Here is a 26,647-nt window from a genome sequence, read left to right on the forward strand (position 1 = left end):
TAAAACATAGAACAACCAACCTGAATAACCAACTGAAGACTAGCTGAACAGAAGTCTTATGACCAATAATTTATTAATACAAAGAAAGCCACATCGAGATGGGTAGGAAGGGTGGAAATGCAAAAAGGGCTGGCTTTGTTCCCACAGGTGGCAGCTCAGATCCAAGAGGGATATCTCAGCTGCAAAGATTCTCGCTGAGGAGAGTGGGGTTTCAACTCCACACCAGGCTCCCAAGCCCAGAGCACCAGAGCCAGGAAGAGGCGCCCACATAACATCTCGCTGTGAAAATCACCAGGGATTCTGTCTGCCAGGGACATAATAAAGTCCACTCGTGACAATCCCACAGCCAACATCATACTCAATGGGCTTTTCCCTTAAGATCAGAAGCAAGACAGAGATGTATGCTTTCACCATTCTTATTCCATACTAGAGGCCCGGTGCACAAAATTCTTGCACAGGTGTTGTCCCTAGACCTGGCCGCCAATGGAAGCACTAGTGTCTGGTGTGGAAGGACAGGTCCCAGCTGATCTCTGGGCCCTGGGAAGCACCTGGATCCCTGGGCCCCTGTGCGCCCCCATCCGCCTGAGTCACAGTGCCTGAGTCCCCACAAAGAGATGCAGTGAGCACAGCCAGACACAGTGGTCTGGGGCGCAGCATGGGCCTCTGGGCCACCCAGCAGTGCCACACGGAAGCCAGGAGGGCAGTGCACTCTCTCCTAGCCAGCCTTGCAGACCTGCTCCTGTGTGAACCCACGGGGAGCCCAAATGGCTCCTGCGGTCCCAGTGGCTGTGGCCCAGCTCACCTGGAAGAGGCTGTGCAGGAGCAGGGCAGGCTCCTCGCAGGTGCCTGGCACTAGCACACAAGGATCCCAGGTTTGATTCTGGTCTCAGTTGCAGGCTCAATCCCCAGTAGGGACCATGCAGGAGGCAGCTGATTGATGATGATCCTCTCTCATTAATGTTTCTATCTCTCTATCCCTCTCTCTTCCTCTCTCTCTAAAAATCAATAAAAACATATTTTTAAAAAGCCAACTATATGAGTTTCCTCAAAAAATTAAAAATGAAACTGCCTTATGACCCAGTGATTCCATTTCTGGGAATATTAAAAAAAAAAAAAAAAAAAAAAAAAACACTAATTCAAAAAAGTGTATACGCACCCTTATGTTCACTACAGCATCATTTTCAATACTAACATATGCAAGCAGCCCAAGGACCCATCGGTAGGTGAGTAGATAAAAAAGCTGTGGCTCAGAATCAGTGTGTTTAACCACAACATAGCACCATGCTAAGGAGAACCTCATGAGCCTACCTTCCTTCTCGAAAGGGCCGGGATAAAAACAACTAAGTGCATTCTAACTCCAGTTAGTCCGAGATTAAGCAAAGTCATCAGCGTCTCCTTCCCAAACAAACCAGGGAAGCCATTTTGTGGGAGGAGTTAGCATTCTAGAATCTGATTCCAGGGGAGGCAAAAACTAGAAATCTAGTGACAAAACAAACGTCATTCATGTCCAAGAGAAATACATTCTAAACCCCGCTAACAAATGCAGAATGTGAATTTCAAAGAATGGCAAAAGATAGTGTAGCATGTTTGAAGCGAAACACTAAATTTATCTGGGGCAAAATTAGTGTATGGTAATTAGAATAAGATGATATAATGAAAAACTGCATCCTGAGATAAGCGACATTAACACTGAATAACTTAAAGTTTAGTTCAAGTACAGTATGCACGTTATATAATGAATGTTCTAATATCTAATATATTCTGAAAAAAATGATAATAATATGCGGCTGAATACATGTATCATGAATAAAATAACCATTCTCAGGGAAGAAATACTAGTACATGGGTTGAAATGGCCTAGAGAATTTGTTAAATCTATCTCCCTCTTCCAGAAAGGACTAAAGCTAAATTATTATTTTAGAAGAAATTTATGATGAAGAAAAGTCAGGAGAGTTGCTCGTATGAATAGCAGATGAGAACATTTTGAGGAGTTCAGCATCAGATATTCCAGTCTTGCTTTGACATAAAAATGTTTTGTGATCTGCCAAAACCGGTTTGGCTCAGTGGATAGAGCATCAGTCTGCTGACAGAAAGGTCCCAGGTTCGATTCCGGTCAAGAGGATGTACCTTGGTTGCGGGCACATCCCCGGTAGGGGGTATGAAGGAGGCAGCTGGTCGGTGTTTCTCTCTCATCAACGTTTCTAACTCTCTATCCCTCTCCCTTCCTCTAAGTGGAAAATCAATAAAATATATATTTTTTTTAAATGTTTTGTGATCTGTGTGGCCACTTAGCTTCAGAGTCAACTCATCTTCCAAATGGTCCTAATAATATATGCTTAACTTACTTCACAAAAGACTGCAAGTTAATTATTGCTTATAAAATATCTAGAGACCAGTGGTTTATGTTAATAATACTTTGCAGTCTCATAATGCCTCTTATAATTCAAGAATGATAGACTATTACACTGACAAACTACTCTGTTTTTCTTGTTTTATTCCTAGGTGAGCAAAAGATTAAAATGTCGATCAGGTCACAGCAAAATCAGTAAGTCCCTGAATATGAGCTGCATCTCTTTTTTTTTAATATATATTTTATTAATTTTTTACAGAGAGGAAGGGAGAGGGATAGACAGTTAGAAACATCGATGAGAGAGTAACATCAACCAGCTGCCACCTGGACACCCCCAACTGGGGATGTGCCTGCAACCAAGGTACATGCCCTTGACAGGAATCGAATCTGGGACTGAGCCAAACCGGTTTCAGCTGAGCTGCATCTCTTAACTCATCACACATTCTTCTATACATGGGTAAGTAGTCTGAATTTCAGTTTTCTATTAATTTTCTTAAAATATTTTGGTCAGCCTTAACGGATTTGGCTCAGTGGATAGAGCATTGGCCTGTGGACTGAAAGATCCCAGTTTCGATTCTGGTCAAGGGCATGTACCTTGGTTGCAGGCACATCCTCAGTAGGAGGTGTGCAGGAGGCAGCTGATAGATGTTTCTCTCTCATTGATGTTTCTAACTCTCTATCTTAGATGTTTCTTCCTCTCTGTAAAAAAAATCAATAAAATTTATTTTTTTAAAGAAAGAAATTATTAAAAATATATATTTTGGTTAAAAAAAAATCCATGCATTCTGGGCCACCCAATATTCCATATCTTTTATGGACAGTAACACTGGAGGTTTTTTTCAAACTAGTCAATATCCACAACCTTGAGGGGGAAAAAAATCTCATTCAGAACAAATTACAGTTTTAAAGCTATCCAAACCCATAATTAGTCAACCAATCAATTTGTACCATTATAAATGACAGAGACCTAACCCTTCTGACATGGTCACTTTATTATAATAATTTAAGTAATTAACATTTACAAAATGTTTGTGCCCTGCAGACTGTTTTATAGTCATTAATTATTGGAATAGCTCAACATTCATTTGAGACTGTTCGACATTATTATTTTTATTTGCCCCATAGGGAAATGAACCCCACCAGACAGGTTAACTTCCCATGGCATCAAGGCAAGAGAATGAAAAGCCTTCTTAGCTATGATAATTAAGCTTTTATTCAGAGTACCAAATCACTGGCTTTCTAGGTAATAATGAAAATGCTCCTCTTTACCTATTTAACTCCCCACTCATCAACATGAGCACTGATACTCGCCTCTCAAAATAATTCATGATGCCTTAAATACATAAATTTAAACTAAAAGTCAGTAAACAATATTTTTGAGGTAGAGAAATGAACAATGTGGAGACAGAAGTTAGTTGAATGGACATTCTGCTCCTGGATTCAACCAAGGAATCTCAATATAATTAACTTTCTGTCAAGGCCCCACATTCATTCTTTTAAGTGAAAATGATAAGCAAAGTACTTTTATTATTTCAGTTTTTTAAAAAATCAATTAAAAAACTCCCATCACCAAAGGATCACTCTATATTGAGAATATTTGATTTTAATAAGAAAGAAAATACTCAATAAAGCATGAATAATAATAAAGATACTCCATAAGCATTTATAGAACAAAAGCAGTAGACATTTCCCATTTGACTTATTAAATTTTTGTTCTATAGAGGGATAGAAATGAATCTATCCCAGAGGTAAAAAAGCTGTCTATTTAAGTTTGACCTTTGAGACTATGACTCAATATTACTCTGCCTGGCGCCTTTCATATGAAAAGATGTCCTCGGGCACTTTTCCACCTACAGAGTGGACAGTATTGACAATCACCCAGTTATGAAAAACAACAATTAGAGTATGAGCAACATTTTATTATAAATCGGCATAATAGCAGCTGAAATGACATACCAAATCCTATAAAAGGCCAACGGGAGTACATACTACGGGTGGTGCGCTTTGGCTTTGCTCCACTCTGCAAAGGCTGCTCAGCTGTGCTGTCGCCATGTCCTTTCGACTTCCTAGTGGATCCAGGCGGATCTGCTCTCAAGCAGGCCCTGGCCGGCTGGCTGGTGGAGGGACAGGCTTCGGGGCTGGGGATGTGTGCGGTGGGTCTGGAGCAGGAAGCAGCTTTTCTTGTTCTCTTGGGAGCGTTTCTTCTGGAGGAGGTTTCTATAGCGGTGGCGGAGGGCTGGCGAGCGGTGTCTGTGCTGGGTTTCTTGGTAATGAGCATGGCCTCCTCTCCGGAAATGAGAAGGTGACCATGCAGAACCTCAACGACCGCCTAGCGTCCTACCTGGACCATGTGCGAGCTCTGGAGGAGGCCAACGCAGACCTGGAGCAGAAGATCAAGTCCTGGTATGAAAGATATGGGCCTGGTTCTTGTCGGGGATTGGATCATGACTACAGTAGATATTCCTCAGTCATTGAAGATCTGAAAAGCCAGGTAAGAAATACGGATTGGCATACTTTTATTATAGATGTGAGGTGTCCATACACTAAAAGCAACACAACATAGCAAATGTGCTTAGCAACTATAAATGATGTATTCCTAGTGGTTTGGGGCTGATAATAAAAATTTATAGAATGAATGAATGAAAAAGAAATAGTTTTAAAACTACAGAATCGTTCTGTTGATCTTATATTTAGCTCATTGTTTTTAATCAAGAGTAGTAAAAGTATTCAAGGTTATAAAAGTTGCACTTTGGCTCTTAAGTTCTAGGCATTTGTTATCTAAGGAAAATCTAGATTCTTTTTAATGCAGAAAAAAATTGTACTAAAATAATATATGTACACAAATAATAATTTAATTTAAAAAATAAAAAATTGTACTAAAATAGATACTTGATGGGGTAAGAAGATAAGAATCACATTAAATCTGGAGTTTTCCTTGACTTTTGAAACTTAACATTTTGTACCATCTACCCTATTTAGATCATTTCTGTGACCACCTGCAATGCCAGCATTGTCCTACAAAATGACAATGCCAAACTGACCGCTGATGACTTCAGACTGAAGTAGGTAAAACATAAAGTCATTCATTATAACAAAGGGGGAAAGACTATATTTGGAGTAAAGAACATATCTTTTGCTTTAAAAACCAACATGATTTCTTTTATTTAAATTCTTTATTGTTTAAAGTCTTACATATGTATCCCCGCCCTCACCTCCCTACTTGTACCAACTTGTTTATATAAAGTCCGACTAAATCACTGAGGAGATTAAATGCATCTTTATAAAAAAAAAAATAGTAAACTTGAAACCATATTTTCATTCAGCTCTTAAGCATCTTTGGATGACAAAAATCAACTCTGAAAAACAACTCCTCCAAAATAATATCCATAGATCAGTGGGGATTCCAAAGGGATCCATCACTTTGCCATCACAATCAGCTTCAGCAGTGTGTACAGACATCCTGTCTCAGCACATGAAATGTCTGGAGAAGGCAGGCACCTGCCTGCGATTACAATTCCCACGCTCTTCAATGGCCTTCCAGGTATGAAAACGAGCGTGCGCTGCACCAGAGCGTGGAGGCCGACATCAACGGTCTGCACAGGGTGATGGACGAGCTGACCCTGTGCACCGCCGACCTGGAGATCCAGAGCGAAGCCCTGACTGAGGAGCTGGCCTACCTGAAGAAGAACCATGAGGAGGTCAGGACACTGCGGGCTGGCGCTGTGTCTATCAGGTTTCCTGCCTCGGGCTCACTGTTTACGTGACAGCGCTTTTGATTCTCAAAAATTCCACCTTAACTAGCCACGCTGATCCCTTCTCCAGGAAATGGAGGTCCTGCAGTGCTCGGCCGGGGGCAACGTGAACGTGGAGATGAACGCGGCCCCAGGCGTGGACCTGACTGTCCTGCTGAACAACATGCGGGCCGAGTATGAGGACCTGGCCGAGCAGAACCGCAAAGAGGCCGAAGCCTGGTTTCACGAGAAGGTACGTCTGTGGCAGGTCACATACCCAGGTCAAGGGCCTGCTTGTTCAATAGGCCCCGAGGCCGGTCACTAACCCTCTGACAACCCTGCTGCAGAGCGCTTCGCTGCAACAGCAGATCTCTGACGATGTGGGAGCAGCCACCGTGGCCAGGAATGAGCTGATGGAACTGAAGCGCAACCTGCAGACCCTGGAAATAGAACTCCAGTCCCTCGTGGCCACGGTGTGTAGGGATCACCACTGATTTGAATGTGTTTGTGTGTGTGTGTGTGTGTGTGTGTGTGTTATGTATGTGATAAGTAAATACAAATATCACATAACAAAATAGGTAACCAAGTATATGTAACTGAAATGATAAATATATCTAATATATTAATACATTAAATACATATAAAAATATTACATATCAAGAATGTTGTCCGTAAGCATTACTTCTGACTCATCAATCCCCCAAAAAAAAATTTTTTAAAGAAACTTTTTTCAATGAAAAACTTTTTTTTTAACATTGCTAATGCTGATTTTGATTGAAAGAATTTAGACTCCACACAAATATTTCCTTCCACCTTGGGAATGTTTAAAAGAGGAACGTGTTGTTGGGCTCTACAGGCAAGCCTTGCTTTGTTCTTCTTTCAGAAACGTTCCTACGAATGCTCCCTGGCGGAGACCGAGGGCTATTACTGCCTTCAGCTCCAGCAGATCCAGGACCAGGTCGGGGCGATGGAGGAGCAGCTGCAGCAGATCCGCACGGAAACCGAAGGCCAGAAGCTGGACTACGAGCAGCTTCTAGATATCAAAATATTTTTAGAAAAAGAGATTGAAACGTACTGCATATTAATAAATGGAGACGGAAGGTAAATATTAACTCATGGAAAAACATAATCTAGTTATTAAAAAATGCATCTCTCATCAACCAGGTTTTCTCAGTATACGTGTATATTAATATTGTATCCTAGAATGTCCTGCTCTAAAGAGCATACCTGGCTTTGGCCTCTGAAAGTTATTATTGCATCCAGTTGAAATGAAAACAGGCAGCAAAATCAAATGTTTTAGTCTGTAAAATATTTGCAGTCCGTTAATATATAGAACACGTAACTGTGGAATGTTGAACAATTCCTCTAATCCAAGTGGCTTTCTGTGATTTAGTATTGAAGTACATTTCTCATTATAACACATCCTCTTTTATTTTTTACTTGCTTAGTTACCAGCATGACACCTTTGGGAGAATCTATGCACATTGCTTAAGCTCTTTCAACCCGTTTCTTTATTGGTAGAACTATGATAACACCAAATTCATACTCTGAAATACTTGGAACAATGGTGCCTCACTATGTAGGGAAAGTGCTATGACAGTGGCTTGCACACAAAGGAACTCGGTAATCAGAGGATATTCATAAATCTTGCCCAGGGTCTCACCATCACTTAGCATCTTCCAAGACTAGTGTCAGTCTTCACAGCGGATTCTCTTAAGAACCCTAACAGTGATGGCTCACTCCTGCGAACAACGTGCTGTTCATTTTTCACTGTTCATTTTTCACTTCTCTTACCTTTCATGCCATGTTAGAGACAACTTTTTACTTGCATGTGCTTCCTTTTCTTTTCAACAATGTAAACTTCTGTGTCTTGGCTGTACATTTTCTACAGCACACAATCTAGTGCCTTCTGTACAGTAGACACACTAGCCGTGTTCATTGACCAGGTGATGGACTGAAAAGTCAGTGAGAATTTGGAGTCCCCATATTGGTAGATGAAAGAGATAATGTCTGATCACTAGGGAATTTTTTATTCATTAATCTAGACATCCACTTAGATTAAACATCCATTTAATCACTTTTACTGTATTGAAGTCATGAAAAAACTTACTAATGTCTGTTAAGCATAAGAATTTGAATCTTACTGAAACTAGAACTCCAAAACTTTTATTCCCAATTCATCATTATTTATGAGCTCCCGGATGAAATAAATGCAATAACTTACTCTTCTCTTCGCAGAAAAAGCAAGTCCACGTGTTACAAATCAAAGGGGTGTGAGCCTGTAAATTCCGAAAATCAAGTCAAAGGTATGGGAGGATTTTTACTTGTTGTAAATCTTTTAAACTCCAGCAATTGTATTAAATAAGTCAGTTATATCTATAAGCTTATGACAGTTCTTAATATTTGTATTTCATATTCTTATAGAACAGATGTGATCAAATTATAAAATTACTGAAATGGGGAACCCATCCTCAATATCTTTTTTACTTAGAAACTATTATTTTCACAGTTTCAATGCTTTGATAGCAGAGCTACTTTATTTTAAACCACAAAACTAGGGCAAGATGATTTTTAAAAGAAGACATTAGTTGCTCCAGGCCTGAACTTGCCTAGCATTTACATGTTTTAATCCATGTTTCATTTATGCTTTCAGACACCCATTTCTCTAAAAACAGTGGTACATAAAAGAAAGAAAGAGACCACTGGTCTTGCTAAGCATAGACTTCAAACACAGTATTGACATTTCGTTTGCCAGACTTTCAAACACCATTTTTAAAAAGCTTACCCTTTGTAACAAAATCCCTTTCAACCTGTTAAGAATGTACACTGACCCTACATGGTTTGGCTCAGTGGATAGAGTATCAGCCTGCAGACTGAAAAATCCCAGGTTGGATTCCAGTCAAGGGCATGAACCTTGATTGCAGGCACATCCCCAGTAGGAGGTGTGCAGGAGGCGGCTGATCGATGCTTCTCTCCCATTGATGTTTCTGACTTTCTATCCCTCTCCCTTCCTCTTTATAAAAAAAATAATAAAAAATAATGATAAATAAATAAATAAATAAATATAATATAAAAAAAGAATAAACACTAAACTTTCCTTTGTTTTATTTTAGACTCAAAAGAAGAAACTGTTATTAAAACAATGGTTGAGGAACTAGATCAACTCAGCAGTGTCCTTTCACTGAGGGTCCACTCAGTTGAAGAAAAATCCTCTAAAATAAGCAATATTACAATGGAGCAACGAGTACCTTCTAAGACACCATAATGAGAGGGACAGGGTTGCTGTTTTTCAAAGCCTGCCTTCGCAAAATCCCACTAGCTAAGTAACCCAAGGAAACCATTCAGTTCTGTTCTTAACAAATAAAAAGGCTAGACTTTGTTTTCCTTCTCTTCTCTACTCATGTTCTTTGCATGTAATCTTTGGGAGTGCATACTATGTAATTCCATCTATATGGTATTCTGGAATAGACAAGATTATAGGCATAGTAAACTGATCAACATGTTCACGGTGCCAAGGCTGTGGGAGAGATTGACTACAAAGGGATATGAGATGATCTGGGGGCGGAGTTAACGAATTGTTCTGTATCTTGGTTGTGGTGGGGGTTACATGACTATGTGTTATAAAAACTCATAGAACTGTATGTTTAAGATGAACTTTATTCTCCGTATATGAAACCTCAATAAATCCAATGAAAAAGAACTGCAAAAAGTATTGAAGGAGCTGAAACCGGTTTGGCTCAGTGGATAGAGCGTCAGCCTGTGGACTCAAGGGTCCCAGGTTCAATTCTGGTCAAGGGCATGTACCTTGGTTGCGGGCACATCCCCAGTAGGGGGTATGCAGGAGACAGCTGATAGATGTTTCTCTCTCATCAATGTTTCTAACTCTATCCCTCTTCCTTTCTCTTCGTAAAAAAAAAAAAAAAAAAAAAAAAAAAAAAAAAAAAAAAAAAAAAAAAATCAATAAAATAAAATATATATATATTGAAGGACTATATCCTAAAGAAAAACATGAATATATTCAGCATTATTAATAATAGCAACAAAAAAATGAAAACAATCTGAAAGTCTCCTAATAATGGTTAAACAAATTATTTGATATTAGGTTTGGCCCAGAGTAATATAACGAAATAACAGGACTTTACACAGATAGAAATTTATCTCTTTGCCACACACAAATCCAGAGGTAAGGTATTCAGGGCTGGGCTGGTATTTTTGCACCAGAGAATCCCCAGGGACCCAGCCATCATAGCCATTCCAGCAGGGTGGAGGAAAGGGGGACCATGGGACAGAGACTTGTGTCAGCTGCATCTTAGATGAAATATCTAGAACACACTAGTACATACACTTCTGCTTACATCTCATTGGCTAGCTTAATCACATGACCACAATTAGTTACAAAGAATGTAGAGAAAGCAATCTTTACTTTGGGTAGTTATTGCTCAGTTAAAATTTTGGGGGACCAACCAACAGTTTCCATCTCATTAGACACCTACCAATTCATACTCTAAGGCTGTAAGGTAAACAAAGAAAGTTATAGGGCAATACATATAACACAGATGACTCACCTAGGCATGTGTGTTTACATACTATGCATTTATGCAAATGCATGGAAAACCATCTGGAAGGCTACAGACATCTGGAATGGTGAACTGTGGTTGCTTGAGAGAGTAAGGAGGAGAGAGAAAGAGGAAGGTGAGAAAGGATTGTAACATTTTACTCTATACTCTTTGATCCTGCTTGGTTTGTTTCTATCAAAAGAATGTCTTCATGCAGAGAGTAAAATTATGGTTGCCATGTTCATATCAGCATTATTCACAATAGCCAAAAGGTGGATGCAACCCAAGTGCCCGCCTATTGTTGAATGGATTAAAAAAATATATGGTATATAAATGCAACAGGACATTATTAAACTTTTAAAAAAACAAAGAAATTCTGACACATGATACAACTTTGAAGCCAGTCACAAAAAGGCAAAAAGATGCATTATTCTACTTAACTTGAGTCCCCAGAACATAGTAGGTGTTTTATAAATATTTGTTAAATGAATGAATGAATTCATATGTTCATAACAGTGTCACATAAAAGTCCATGGAAATTTTGTCCATAAGCCAATTTCCAGATTTTTCAAAAAATTCCATAATATTTAGGGTTTTCAATAAGTATATGGGGATCCCCACCCAGTAGATAGCTAATTTACTGATGATTTTCACCTAAGCTAAACCACGAGATTAAAAAAACAGATGAAATATTTGCTTCCAGGTTAGCATCAAATTTTGCTGGGTCAGGAAATAAGTTAATATCCTTCCAAACTCCCACAACTCATAACAGCAATTAGGGGTGTGTTCCTAATTGCCAAAATGGGTAAGAGAAGGCAGCTCTGCCTAACTCTTAGTAAGTGTCAACAAAACATGATGCTTGTCAGCCAAAATGGAAGCTACTTCCCATCGGAAACAGTGGTGAGTGGGAATGGGGGCGGGATTGGTATTGGAAGAACCAGGATGGGCATATCAGGATCCCAGTTCTGTTCCCTACTTAAGTGGAAAGAATTGTAGCAATAAAATGTGTTTAAAGTCTCAAAAACAGCTGTAACCGGTTTGGCTCAGTGGATAGAGTGTCAACCTGTGGACTGAAAGGTCCCAGGTTCTATTCCGGTCAAAGGCATGTACCTTGGTTGCGGGCACATCTCCAGTAGGAGGTATGCAGGGGGCAGCTAGTGGATGTTTCTCTCTCATCGATATTTCTAACTCTCTATCCCTCTCCCTTCCTCTCTGTAAAAAATCAATAAAATATATTTAAAATAAAAGTGAGCCGGAGCCGGTTTGGCTCAGTGGTAGAGCGTCGGTCTGCGGACTGAAAGGTCCCAGGTTCGATTCCAGTCAAGGGCATGTACATCGGTTTCGGGCACATCCCCGGTAGGGGGTGTGCAAGAGGCAGCTGGTCGATGTTTCTCATCGACGTTTCTAGCTCTCTATCTCTCTCCCTTCCTCTTTGTAAATAATCAATGAAATATATATTTTTTAAAATAAAAGTGAAATATATATTTTTTAAAATAAAAGTGAAATATATATTTTTTAAAATAAAAGTGAAATATATATTTTTTAAAATAAAGACTCAAAAACATCAAAATCTGCCTCAGCATAAAGAGCCCAAAACCATGACGCCAGATGGCTATGGTGTGGCGGACTGATGAGTTTTATCTCCGAAGGAGGGGAGGAAGAATGACTCACTCCCAATTTTAAAATGTAATAAGGAACCTGAAATGGCTCCACCCAGACCCATTTCTCAGATAACCACCGACCCCAGGGCAGCTGCCCAGCAGAGTCAGTTACTAATTAGGAAAAATCATCCAATTATGCGAACTTGCTGAGGCTGGCAAGCTCCCTTTTCCTCTGTGTAGGCAAAACAGCGTCCAGAACCCACTTGGGAATTGTCTATAAAAAGGCACACAAAACGGGGGCGAGGAGAAGGCGCCCCGTGCTGGGATTCAGAACAGCTCTGCTACGCGCCTGCCCGGACACCATGTCTCTCCGACTTCCCAGTGGCTCCAGGCGGGCCTGCCCCCGTCCCACCACGGGATCGCTGCGGCTCTCGGCTGGGGGATCCGGCTTCGGGGCTGGAAATGCTTGCAGCTTGCCTGGAATTGGAAGTGGCTTTGGAAGTGGCTTTGGAAGTGGCTTCTCCTGTGCCTTCGGGGGCGGCGCGCTGGGAGGAAATGCAGGCGGGAGCAATTCCTGTGCCAGCTTTGCTGTGAATGAGGGGGGCCTCCTCTCCGGGAATGAGAAGGTGACCATGCAGAACCTCAACGACCGCCTGGCCTCCTACCTGGACAACGTGCGCGCCCTGGAGGAGGCCAACGCCGACCTGGAGCAGAAGATCAAGGGCTGGTATGAGAAGTTTGGGCCTGGCTCTTGCCGAGGCCTGGATCACGATTACAGCAGATACTTCCCTATCATTGATGATCTCAAAAGTCAGGTAAGAAACTACACCCTGCAATCGTTTCTGTGAACTTGCATTTCTAAAGGCTCTTTGCCTTTCCTCGCTGAATTCTAAACGCATGTATCATCCCTCCTTGTAATTTCCTAAAAGGAATTTCCATGTAGCATTAGAAATAAGCAGGAAGTAGATTCGTTTGGTTAACCTCGTGATTTAAAATGTCACTATATTAATTTTGATTACTTCCATTTTCTAACCTTAAAAAAATAACCACTTTTTTCATTTATTGTAATAAGTTGCCTTTAAGAAAATTAAACTCTCCATTTCTAGATCATCGCTTCCACCACCAGCAATGCTAGTGCCGTGCTACAGATCGATAATGCCAGGCTGACAGCCGATGACTTCAGACTCAAGTAAGTAGACTCTCCGAATGAAAGAACCCATGGAGGTTCATGGGAAGCATTAAACTGGATTTATTTTTAATCCCTCCATTAAATATTAAAATACTGGGCTTTAAAGCAAACAAGATGCTATTACTTTTTTATACTGTTGCCACAAGATATAAAGTATGAACTGCCAGAAAAGAAGCGTTCAATGCCCTAGTTCTTTTTCTGTCAAAGAAATGCATCAAAATAAATAATAATTACTATACAAGAGACTTTGAAAAGGTCTCTGGTGGCCACATGGGGCACCTCAGAATTCTATTTGCTCCTTTGATTGTTGACTATTTCTCCAACTATGTGACCAACTGGAACATCATTGACGCCCTTTAAGGTATGAAAACGAGCTGGCTCTGCACCAGAGCGTGGAGAGCGACGTGAATGGGCTGCGCAGAGTCCTGGACGAAATCACTCTGTGCAGGACCGACCTAGAGATCCAGTACGAAACCCTGAGCGAGGAGATGACGTACCTCAAGAAGAACCATAAAGAGGTGAGAGCTGACTGTCTCTGCTTTGCTGCCCCTCTGCAGACACGCCCCACCTGATAGGGGATCACACACTTGGCTTCTTAGACAAGAAATTGGTCCTAACAAACCACTATCAGGCAGACATGAGGCCTGAGTTGTCTTTTGAAGTGGCGAAGTCTTTGTACAGATTCACCCTTGCTCTCTCATTGTTTCCCACGGGAGGAGGAGGGGGAATGGGAAGGAGAATAATCATGTTTTCCAGACCAGTCAGGGTTAAAGAGCAGTATTCAGCTAGATAATTACAGCTATAGGTAATTAAAATGGTACGCTTAAAAGATTACATCTAATGAGATAGAAGATGCATACTGTAAGGACTGCCTAAGGAAACTAGATCTAAATTTCTATACCACAGTGGCAGGTTTAAAACATTTACACCATACACACATTAAGGATATATACTTAATATTAATTCATATTCTTAATAAGTGTGGCTACAAAAATAATGAGACTGGGATTAAACTGTTCCACTACAATGTACACTTCCAAATAAATAGTTTATGTCCAAAGTGGTCATCTTGGGAAGCTAGATCCTAAATTAGAGCATACAGCCACTACTCCAGACACATCTCTGGGATTGCTTTCAGAACCGCTGTTTCCTGTAATATCTTTATTCTTTGAAAAGGAATTTGATATTTTTAAACAGCCAAAAAACTTCTCCAAGTCAAGCCAAGTGCTTAAAGGAGAAAAGCTAAACATGCAGCTTGCTTGGTTATGAGGCTGTCTTATAAATTTAAGTATTTGAAGAACTACGTTTGTATAAATATATGGGTTCAAGTATGGCTATAGCTCCCTGGTAGTTACTCAACAAATGTTTGATGAATTGAATGCAATTGACTTCATTTTTTTAATGACTCACAGACAAACCCCCGTTGCATCTTTTAATCTGTTTCTGTTTGAACTGGGGAAGATTTCCCTAAATCCTCCGAAGTAAAAACCCCACCTGGAGAGAGACAAGGCATGGGGACCACCAGGGAGGAACAAATGCTAGAGTCACCAGAGGGACTTGGTACAGGGAGGATAGTCAGCCTCATTGGTGTCATTGGGACCCATCCAGGGCCCGGGACATGGGTGGGAAGGAGGGTCCCAGCAGCAGAGGCGTAAGCCGCTCCGTGTTGTCTCAGTGGTTCTCAGACTCAGTGGTGTCTGCCATCCACAATCTTAGAATGACTCACTGCATCCCAACAGCACACACCTCGGATGAAATAATATGCAAAACTGCTTCCAAGCCCTCTGATGATGATAATGATCATAATGACTAGCATTTATTTAGTATTCACACGCCAGGCAGTATTGTTGGTCTTACTACTATGTCACATCTTCCAACAACACAGAGAAGGATATTATTTGTTGCCTCAATTTCCAGATAAGAAAACTGGGATTTGAGGTGAAGCATCGTTCCCAGGTGGCTGCTACAGGGTAGGACCAAAATTCACATGGAGATCGGTTTGACACCGAAGTCCATCAAGACACTATAATGGCCTGCGTAAGCTTAATAGCTTCATAGACAGCTAAGGATTCTTTAGAAGATGATAAATAAGTTTATAATGATAAGCAGGTCTAAACATAGAAACATAAATATGTACTTATAGTTATTTCAACTGTTTAAAATTATCCAGACTCAGCCCCTCCGCCATGTTCATGCTAAGTTCAGGATATTGCTGAGCAGAGAACACATCCAAGCTGGTCTCAAAATAAAATAATGACCAAGTCCGCAGAGGTGGAGACATTTAGCTATAAAGGAATAGAAAAAGAGATGACATCACTCGTTCTATATATTTATTTAATTTTTTTTAATATTTTTTATTGGCTTCAGAGAGGGAGAGAGAGAGAAACATCAATGCTGAGAGAGCATCATTGATCAGCTGCCTCTTGCACGTCCCCTACCGGGGATCAAGCTATAAACCCAGCCATGTGCCCAAACCAGAAGTTTAGCAGTGTCCTCCAGGTTCATAGGTCCACACTCAACCACTGAGCCATACCAGCCGGGTTCATTCTATATATTTTAAGGACTTTCCTTTGGTAAAGGAATTAAGACTTTTTCTGTGCAGCAGAACTATAACTGATCAATGACTTGGAGATTATGAGCTGGAATTGGATTCATCAGAGAAAAGACCTCTGCAGCAACTAAAACTCCAAGAACGAAACAGGCTATTTCATGAGGCAGAGAGTTCACTATCGTTGAAAGTGATGGCTGCTGGACAGGATATATAAAATGTAAAGGGAGTTCATTACACAGACTGGGAGAGGGAACCAGGTGAACGCTAAGAGCCCTTCCAAAACTAAGCTTCTCCAGCTTCCAGACTTTCTATGAGCTCCCTGCTTAATTGAGCTGCACACTTGTCTGCCTCTAGGAAATGCAAGTTCTGCAGTGCGCGGCCGGGGGCAATGTGAATGTGGAGATGAACGCGGCGCCCGGGGTGGACCTCACGGTGCTGCTGAACAACATGCGGGCCGAGTACGAAGCACTTGCGGAGCAGAACCGCCGGGATGCGGAGGCCTGGTTCAACGAGAAGGTGAGTCTCTGTCGGCAAACAAGCCTGCTGCATGTTGGTGATGCTCACACCTGAGTTGTGCTCCCTCATGTGTTACCTTCCAGAGCGCCTCGCTGCAACAGCAGATCTCTGAGGATGTGGGTGCCACAACCTCCGCCCGGAATGAGCTGACTGAGATGAAGCGCAATCTGCAAACACTGGAAATCGAGCTTCAGTCTCTCTTAGCAACGGTAGGAAAGGACAATGTCTTACCGTCGCCTAGGTTATCATTTTAATTATGTGCCGGTGGGTTTTAAAGCTCTTAACCATATTGCCTGACCGGGGTGGATCAGTGATTGAGCATTTACCTATGAACCAGGAGGTCACAGTTCAATTCCTAGTCAGGGCATATGCCTGGGTTGCGCACTTCACATCCAGTGTGGGGCATGCAGGAGGCAACTGATCAATGGCTTTTCTCTCATCATTGATGTTTCTATCTCTCTCTCCTCCCTTCCTCTCTGAGATCAATAAAAAATATATACATATGTTTTTAAATCTCTTAACCATGTTCAGAATATCTATATATATAAAAGCCTAACGTGCAAATTGTCCCCTTGAGAGTTTGACCAGGAGACCGATCACTCGTTATGATGTGTGCTGACCACCAGGGGGCAGCACAGAAAGAAGGGAGGCCCCAGCCAGCAGCCGGAAGTCCTTGATGAGCCCTGATCCCCAGCCAGTCCTAGGGACCCTACATGTGCATGAATTTCCTGCACTGAGCCTCTAGTATGCATATATTATTTTATGTAATTAACTTAAAGCATTAAGAGAGAATAGGATTGTATCTAGAACAGCTAAAACAGCAACATCAATGTCTTTAGACTTGTTCTTCCAAAAAGAAAGACTTGCTCATTTTAAGAATGTCATAGTCTTCTTAACCATGTGTCCACAGGAAATCAACAATTATAGCAGAGCTAACAAGAGGAGAAAGTCATATGTCAAAGCAAGTGTGTATTTGTCTCAGTCTCTTCATTGTTTCCTTACAGAAACAGTCCCTGGAGTGCTCCCTGACAGAGACAGAAAGCAACTACTGTGGGCAGCTGGCCCAGATCCAGGCTCAGATCGGGGCCCTGGAGGAGCAGCTGCACCAGGTCAGAACCGAGACCGAGGGCCAGAAACTCGAGTATGAGCAGCTCCTGGACATCAAGGTCCTCCTGGAAAAAGAGATTGAGACCTACTGCCTCCTCATAGGCGGAGATGATGGGTAGGTAAAATAATCTACAAAGAAGTAATAAAATGAAATCTGCATGAAACTTAGATCTCTGGAAACTGATATGACCACATTTATTATCATAGTCACTAAATATTAAACATGATACTCTACTTCCAAGGTGCAAATTAGCCACATCTTATAAAACCAAAATGCAGCAAGCCCTTTATTTACAGTATGAAAATGTAAGACTCACCTCTTGATGCTAAAGCAGATGTAGCCCACTGACGTGCTCATCAGACAGCTAAATAAAACATAATAGTGAATTGGGAATTGAAGGGGTTCTCTCCAATTCATTCTTTTGTGATGTTTTCAACAACATGTGTTTACAGGGCTTGCAAGTCTGGAGGTTACAAGTCTAAAGATTACGGGTCTGGAAACATGGGAAGTCAAGTCAAAGGTAATTAAGTAAATTCTATTTTTATGCTATACTACTTCATTTTCAGTGCACAGCTTGATTGCCTTTATATTCCCAGGATATGTATTATATATTATATGTAAGAGTGGATAAAGATTTGTAGTAGACATCAGTGAGTGCTAGATGTCTGTCTTTAGAGATGTATGCTAATTTTATTTTATTTTTTTATTTTTTTTATTTTTTTATTTTTTATGCTAATTTTAAACAAAGTAACATGTTGCCATATTTTTAGCTAATCAAAATTTACCAAAAACTGAGTCCAAGTGTTTGTGCTTATTGAATAGTTCACCCTATATAAAAATCCTATTATTCCTTTAATTGATATACTTTCTTACTCATTTTTTAAGTATATTGTGTTAAAACATACTAAACACAAGTTTTAGTATCTTAACCATTTTTGTGTGTACAGTTCAGTGGCATGATGTACATTCCTTCATATTCCTGTGCAACCATCACCATCTATCTCTAGAACTTTTTTCATCTTCCAACACTTAAACTCTATACTCATTAAACAACTCTCCATTCCCCCTCCCCAGTCCCTGGCAACCATCATTCTACTTTCTGTATGAATTTCACTAGTCTAGGTACCTCATATAAGCAGAATCATATAGCACTAGCTCTTTTGTGACTGACTTATTTCACTTAGCATAATATCCTCAGGATTTGTCCATGTTGTAGCATGTCAGAATTTCTTTCCTTTTTATTTTTATTTTTTTATTTTTTATTTTTTTATTGATTTCAGAGAGGAAGGGATAGAGAGAGAGAGAGAGAGAGAGAGAGAGAGTGACAACAATGATGAGAGAGAATCATGGATTGGCTGCCTCTTGCATACCCCCAATTGGGGATCAAGCCTACAACCCATTCCTGACTGGGGAATCAAACCGAGACCTCCTGGTTTATAGGTAAATGTTCAACCACTGAGCCACGCTGGCCAGGAAAATTTCCTTCCTTTTTAGTACCGAGTCATATTCCCTTGTATGCTTTTACCATATTTTTTTATCCATTCACCCATTGATGAATTCTTGGGTTGCTTCCACACTTTAGTTATTGGTATCTTATTCATCTTAACTCTCTAAAATCTTCTTTTAAATTTTAATTTTTAGATCCAGCCAAAGCCATCGTGGTTAAGAAAGTTTTGGAGGAAGTAGACCAACGCAGTAAAATACTGAGCACCAGGCTCCATTCCCTGGAAGAGAAGTCTCAAAGCAATTAATTTGAGACACAAGAGCTAGCATATGCCAAGTGCTTTCCGAGAAGAAAACGCATCATATATCTGTCCAGAAAAAATGAGCAAGTCTAAAAAAAAATGTCTGTCCCTTTGTCTTTCTGTTACTGAAATATAACCTCTAGCCATCAATAGTGATATCTCCCATTCATCTGGAAGAATGTCACATACAAATGTGATTGACTCATTTGAATTCATTATAGAAAATGTTGTCAATTCTTTGTGTTCAATAAACCTTCCTTCAGCAAGTTATCACTGATGGTTTTGTCTTATATTTAAAATGTCTGTGGCCAAGATATATGAACACTTAACAGTTTTTCATTTATATAAAAACTTTTTAAAAATTAACAGATTTTCATGAGGCTTTCTCAACAATTCAAAATGAGACAAATTCAGAATGAATAAAAACTCTCGCACCTAAATCCCCAATTTGCCATACTCTGACATAATAAGTCTATTCCCTTTCATAATAGCTAAAATGTACACATTTCAGGTTCATATGTAAAATTTGGATAATAATACTTCTCTCAAGTGATTATTATAAAGATTAAATGAATTATTCTAAAGAGTATTTATTGAATAAGCACTCAGTAAATGCTTATTTTCTTTTAAATACTTGATATTTGTAAGTATCATTTCACTTTGAATATATATTTAAATAATATTCCAAAAATAAAGAAGGTTAAAGCACAAGTTCTGGTTCAGAATTCAAGTTCTATTAATGAAGTCACATAATTTCCTCAAATCAAATATTACCCTAGAGTAGGGGTGTCGAACTCAATCAGAGAAGGGGCCAAAATCTAAAATCCAGCCTAAATCGCAGGCCGAATGGTTTACTGAACAGTCATAAACTGTCATTGTGATGGAAACGCAGCAGAGTGCAGTGATGACAGCGCGGTGCGGGCCACATTGCAAGGCCTGGCGGGACAGATTTGGCCCGAGGGCCTTGTGTTTGACACATGTGCCCTAGAGACTTAATTGACCTTTCAATCCTCTACAGATGAATTATCCATATTACAACCCATCCATGAAAATTTGATTTCAAGCTCCATCTGAAAATATTAAGCAGAAAAAACAACTGGGGTTTTTTAAGGGTACTACAATTATTCTTGAATTATTTTTATTGTCTATTTCTAATGCAATCTTAGCCAGGGGCCACTAGAGTCAAAATATCTAATTATGTCCCCCATCATATTATGTGAAACAAAAACAATACAATCTGAAAGAAAATTCTTGAGTTCTCAGAAATGCAGCTTTCTCAATAAATGTGAGCATAACAGACATTCCTTGCCAAATAGAAAATACTTTTTTTCTTTCATGCCATTTGGGCCATGTGCCACTGTTCTCATTCACTTAATAATAACAACCAAGAATTTTCTCAGGCCCAACCAGTGTGGCTCAGTGGTTGAGCATTGACCTATGAACAGTGTTGAAACTAATGTGTAATAGTCTTCCCTAATTTCAATCATTTCCTTGGGCTTTGGACTGGAAGGACAGTCTCTAGTTGTTTGGTACCTGGCCCTGGATGATTTAGGGCAGGGGAAGTATCGTCTTGAAGTGTGAGAGTTCGTTTCATTTGTATCTGTTCCTTTAAATTAGGCAAAGAGGCGGAACAAGATTCTAGTATTAGCATAATTACTGGAAGGAATGCTGCCCTACCTACTGACCTATCTCAGCATTGGAATGCTGATAAATATAACATGAAATTGTTGGCATGTAAATCTATAAGGATGCAAAAGAACAGTTCAGTTATTAACATGGCTAGTGAAATATGCATTAGGAAGTAAAATGGGAGTATATTTCAGAGCTCTGTCCCACCATGACGCCACAGGCCAGGGTGAATCATGGCCAGCTCAGTTCTCCCGGAAGCAGCCGACCAAGCCGAGATGAGATCACAAAACTGAAATGCAATCTTCACAACCATGACATTTAACGACAATCCTTAATTGCTAAGATTTGTGAGAACAGCTAATTATAGTCTTAAACTTAAATCCAGAAGATATAAATAGGGCCCTGCCAGGTGGTTCAGTTTGTTGGAGACCCCAAAAGTTTGGGGGTTCAGGGCACGTACCTAGGTTACAGATTCGATCCCCAGGGGGCAAGTACCAAAGGCAACAGATCTCTCTCTCTCTTTCTCTGTCTCTCTCTGTCTCTCTCTCTCTCTCTCTTTCTCTCTCTCTCTTCTTCTCTCTCTTTTTCTCATCTATGAAAAATATATCCCCAGATGAGGATTTTAAAAATAGATATAGATAGGATCTACATATTTTTATAAATAATTACATATAAATTTTTCAAAAATAAAATCCCTTAGTAAAAGTACCACGGATATTAGATATACATTTTAAAAAGTGGTGAAGACTGTACAGCACTTGAATCAGATGAAATCAGGCTGATCTTCCAATTCAGCAGCAGGTGGTCTTATGAAATAAACAATACTGTACAAATGAAAAAAAAAACTAAACTAAAAATGATCAAGCCATGTGTTTAAATATAGAATCACAATTTACAAAGCACTTATAATCTTATAATCCAGTGCACTAGGTAGGACAGGAATTACTATCCTTAATTTTACAGGTTAGAAAACTATGGCTCTAAAATTCTCCCTTGAAATAAAGACATAGGAACCAGGACAGTGACAGATAATGGCCAAGAGATTTCATCTCAAGTCAGCAATGTTTCTGATGTAAAATTCAAATAAAAGCAAGAAAGTAAGATGTAGGCACCTGTGCTCTAGTCCCAATAAGTAAATGATGAGTCTGAATACATGTAACAATCTAACAAGCCTGGAAGACAGAGCTTCAACGATTGCTATACTTGTTTCTGCTATTCCATAGAGATTACAGAAATATAAGAAAGAAAACCTTTGTAGACTTCAGATTTTTTTTAAAAAGAAGAAGAAAAATATTTACATACTTAGGGAATGATAAAGCCTTTTAAAATCAAACGAAAGCTGAAGGCATGAAGGTAAAGATGTATCTGTAGGAAGAAAATAATACACAGTAAAAAGCAAAACAAAATTAAAAGGAAACCTTTGAAACCTTAATAAAATGTGCTAAAAACCTATTCCAATACCGAGGGGAAATCTGTGCAGCTAGCCAGCCAAGCCACTCCAGTTTTCTGATGCAGTTTCAACCTGGCCTAGCTGCAGTTTGGCGCCATCTGCTGGCCGCTGTCTTACCTGTCTAAAATCAAGAGAAGATTCTGGGAAGAGCCGACTTCCAAGAAAGCGGCAATTGCAGGAATCTGCAGCCTGTTTAGCTGGCCTGGCTTGTCTTCAGCCTCCCATTTCCCAAACTTCCCTTCCCTAACCACCCCTCCCAACACGGCCTGTCCACCTGCCATATCTCCCCTACTTACCCCAGAAGATAGGAACTTTAGCCCACCTTCTTTGGGGCTGGCTGGACGCAGACTGTGAGCTAACAGCTCATATTTTATATGTCTGGGTTATATATGTCTGCGGGTTCTGTGAATAGGAAGCTATTGTCTATTTGGTCTGAGGCAAGGTCCCAAGGACCGTTCAAGTAAACATAATCAATAAACTCTGTGCCTACTTCAATCAACACCGACTCTGGCCTCTGAAGGACAGAAATACTTCTAACCCTACAAAGTCACACGCCCATTCTCTTAACTCAATGTAAACCGACTAAACAATCTTCAGGAAAAGTTTTTTAAAAAATTAAAAAGAGCTGTTTAAAGAGATTCTAGAGCATTAAAACACAACAAGTATGAAGCTAAGTCATTTTCTCCCAGAAAAAAATTTGGCAAAATGGTGTCATCGAGCAGATGCTGGTGGAGAAAAGGAAGCCTTCAAACAGATATGCTTAACTGAAACTAAAAAGAAAGACTGGGAAAGAATGATAGGGAAAGAAGGAAGGAAGAGAAACAGTCACAGAATTTGGTGCATTTCAGCTTTATTTCTGTAGGTATTTTATAACTCCTTTGGTGTCTGGCAATGGCACCGGACTGCAATCGATTTATATATGGTGCCAGATCCACTGGGAGTGGCTTCTCAGGACACATATTACTGCAAAATCTCTGCTCTCATCCAGGTAGTTGAGCCTGGTGAGGCTCACAGTGGCCACCACCATGACACTGCCCTAAATAATAATTCTCTGCAGGGAAGTCCCCACATGATTCTGGTGTGACCTTCCCTGCCCCCTCTGCAAACACCTCCTTTTACTAACAACCCCTCCAACACACACACACACACACACACACACACCCCACAAACCCAGAGGTGGAGAATAAAGATTTAAAAGACAGAACACAGCCCTGGCTGGTTTGGCTCAATGGATAGCACATCTGCCAGTGGACTGAAGGGTCCCAGGTTCGATTCCAGCCAAGGACACATGCCTGGGTTTTGGGCTCAGTCCCCAGTGGGGGGCATACAGGAAAGCAGCCAATCAATGATTCATTGATATTTCCATCTCTCTCCCTCTCCCTTCCTCTCTAAAATCAATAAAATATATTTTAAAAAAATAACAAAATAACAAAAATAAAAGACAGAACACATAATAAAGCACAGAGGCAATCAGTAACCCAGGCTGTTCCTGAAGTCAAGCTGTTGTTGTTTTGTTGTTGTTGTTGTTGTTGTTGTTGTTAATTCAAGGGCTCTTTATTATCTCTCTACAACATGTTAGGTATTATAAAGAGGCTGTGCCCACATCAAAGTGGGGCTTTTCCTTCTGCCATACCATCTGCCAACACTCAATAAATACTCTGTGCCCAGTTACTTCCCTTAACTATTCTGGTCTTATGCTTTTATTTGGAAAACATAACAGAATATTCTCTAGAGTGAGCAGAAGATAGAATTTCCCAAGTTTGTTCTATTTTCAATGCTAAAGATTTGTCAGGGACAATATGTCATGCTTTTCAGTATTGCTTTTCCTGCTACCCTAAGAGCATGCAATATATTCATCTGAAATTTTAAAAATACCAGTAACCTATCTCACAAAAATGGTAATGGTGACTATATGAAAATAATTCTGCAATTATTACAGTGGTCATATTCTACAGAGGTCATGTTTTATTCTTTACGGGTAAAAATAAGCTGCTAATAACGAACTATTCAAAACAATGTATAAGTGATGGCAACATTGAACCCGGAGCCCAGAGATATGAGTCCATTTCTTTTCTTTCTTTTTTAAAAAAATATATTTTATTAATTTTTTATAAAGAGGAAGGGAGAGAAATAGAGAGTTAGGAACATTGATCAGCTGCCTTCCGCACACTTCCCACTGGAGATGTGCCTGCAACCAAGGTACATGCCCTTGACCAGAATGGAACCTGGGACCTTTCAGTCCACAGGCCTATGCTCTATCCACTGAGCCAAACCGGTTTCGGCCAGTCCATTTCTTTTAAACTGTCATATTACTAACAGGTGCCAGGCACCAAAGCCGGCATTTCTAAACATTTACCCCCACTGGCACCTAACCAGATTCTTGAAGTTTCCATTTTACAGATGAAAGAAATCCCAAGAACTAACTTGTGAACTCTGATAATTCGTTATTTCAAATAAAAGCAAGTGAGTATTAAATTTGGGGATGTCTCAAAACAGTGGAGACCAAAGCTGACGAAAGAATTCTAACACTTCAGGCAAGAACAGAATTGTATTTATAGATGTGATAAAAATCCCTTAACCCACTAGACATCAAAAGTTGTAGATAGTTTTCAAGTCACAGAATCGAGATCAGTCTGATAGATTCACCACTGGAAAGGCACACAGATACACAGAAAGACAGCATGAGCCGAAACTGGTTTGGCTCAGTGGGTAGAGCTTCGGTCTGTGGACTGAAAGGTCCCGGGTTCAATTCCGGTCAAGGGCATGTACTTTGGTTGCGGGCACATCCCTGGTAGGGGGTGTGCAGGAGGCAGCTGGTCGATGTTTCTCTCTCATCGACGTTTCTAGCTCTCTATCTCTCTCCCGTCCTCTCTGTAAAAAATCAATAAAATATATTAAAAAGAAAAGAAAAGAAAGACAGCATGAAACTGCACTTTGGGAAATAGTGAGAAACAAGAAAATCCTGTGGGTTTACCTCTACCTTTGTTTATACACTGCCTCGTTAGACACACAGTTTGAGATGATAATGGCTATTTTATTTATTAAGTACATGCCCTGCCCAGAAGTCATCTCTGAAGTATAGAGAATCAGGAAAGCATCTCAAGTGAACTTGATTTTGAAGCTGAATTTTAAAGAATAGACATATGCCAGCATGAAGATTATATCAATTTGCCCTAGCTGGGTAGCTCTGTCCCATACTCCAAAAGGTGCAGGTTCAATTCCCAGTACATACCCAGGATTCGGGTTCAATCTCATGGTGGGGATGTGTACGTGAGGCAACCGATTAATGTTTCTTTCTCACATTGTTGCTTCTCTCTCACATTGATATTTCTCTCCCCCCCTCCCCTTTCCTCTCTTTCTAAAATCAATAAACATCTCCTCGAGTGAGGATTTAAAAAAGTATACACGTTTTTATTATGTACATAATAAAATTATATCAACAAGAAAGCTAAAAAATGAGACACAAGATAGAACACCTGCCGTCACACGCTTCCTCAATGGAGACCCAGATGTCCAGATATCCCAACTCAGAAGGTAAACAGAGCTGCCGGGATGAGAAAGCTACCCCTTAGAGGACCACTGACTGAAAACGCCGCAAAGCCCAGGCCACACTCAGAGGCCAGCGATGCTGCTCATGTCTTTCCTCCATCTTTCCCCAGGAAACTCTTGCTCCCTTGCTCTGAAATCTGTTTTACCAGGTGTTCCTTTCTTGAAACCTTCTTTTAACCAAATGCCAGGCTGATGCAGGTAGAAAGATTCCATTCCATAATTTTAAGAGAAAGGGATAGCCCAGTGATGGTCCCTCCCGTCTTCAGCCTTCACATTCCATTAAATCATTAGCGTGGAGACTTCTCCGGTTTCCTGGTTTTGGGGAGGGGTGAAGCAATATGACCAAGAGACGGTGTGGGTGGTGCGTTTTTTCCCTACCTGGGAAGGGTGTGATGCCAATTACGCCCAGCTTAATGATTTAAAGTTTATAAAACACTTGTACTCCTTGAAGCAGCACCCTAAGACTGAAAACACACCACTACTGCGAAAACAATGCAGGAAGAACATAAAAGCTACTTATTCGCCTAAAGAGCTCCACGCCAAGGGAATTACCACTCACTTAATAGTTTGTCCCAATCAAAGGCAGTCTAAGGGGAAATTAAAAGAAGGCAGAACACTGAATAAAAAATGATCAGCCGAAACCGGTTTGGCTCAGTGGATAGAGCGTCGGTC

At 40.3% G+C, this 26,647-nt stretch overlaps 2 protein-coding genes across 2 annotated transcripts; both read left to right on the forward strand.

Annotated features, from left to right (window-relative positions):
- The first annotated feature begins 4,400 nt into the window (after positions 1-4,400).
- Positions 4,401-9,460, forward strand: KRT26 (keratin 26). The gene is made up of 8 exons (XM_036407733.1): positions 4,401-4,841; positions 5,330-5,412; positions 5,892-6,048; positions 6,173-6,334; positions 6,429-6,554; positions 6,965-7,182; positions 8,320-8,387; positions 9,195-9,460. Exons 1-8 carry the CDS (start codon positions 4,401-4,403, stop codon positions 9,344-9,346), a joined length of 1,407 nt encoding a protein of 468 aa, XP_036263626.1. The 3' UTR covers positions 9,347-9,460.
- A 2,956-nt stretch (positions 9,461-12,416) lies between these two features.
- Positions 12,417-19,617, forward strand: KRT25 (keratin 25). Its single transcript, XM_036407739.2, has 8 exons — positions 12,417-13,053; positions 13,345-13,427; positions 13,789-13,945; positions 16,333-16,494; positions 16,578-16,703; positions 17,499-17,716; positions 18,055-18,122; positions 19,244-19,617. Exons 1-8 carry the CDS (start codon positions 12,601-12,603, stop codon positions 19,351-19,353), a joined length of 1,377 nt encoding a protein of 458 aa, XP_036263632.1. The 5' UTR covers positions 12,417-12,600; the 3' UTR covers positions 19,354-19,617.
- The last annotated feature ends 7,030 nt before the right edge of the window (positions 19,618-26,647 follow it).

The sequence above is a fragment of the Pipistrellus kuhlii genome, unplaced genomic scaffold, assembly GCF_014108245.1.
Source record: "Pipistrellus kuhlii isolate mPipKuh1 unplaced genomic scaffold, mPipKuh1.p scaffold_m20_p_37, whole genome shotgun sequence".
NCBI classification, from domain to species: domain Eukaryota; kingdom Metazoa; phylum Chordata; class Mammalia; order Chiroptera; family Vespertilionidae; genus Pipistrellus; species Pipistrellus kuhlii.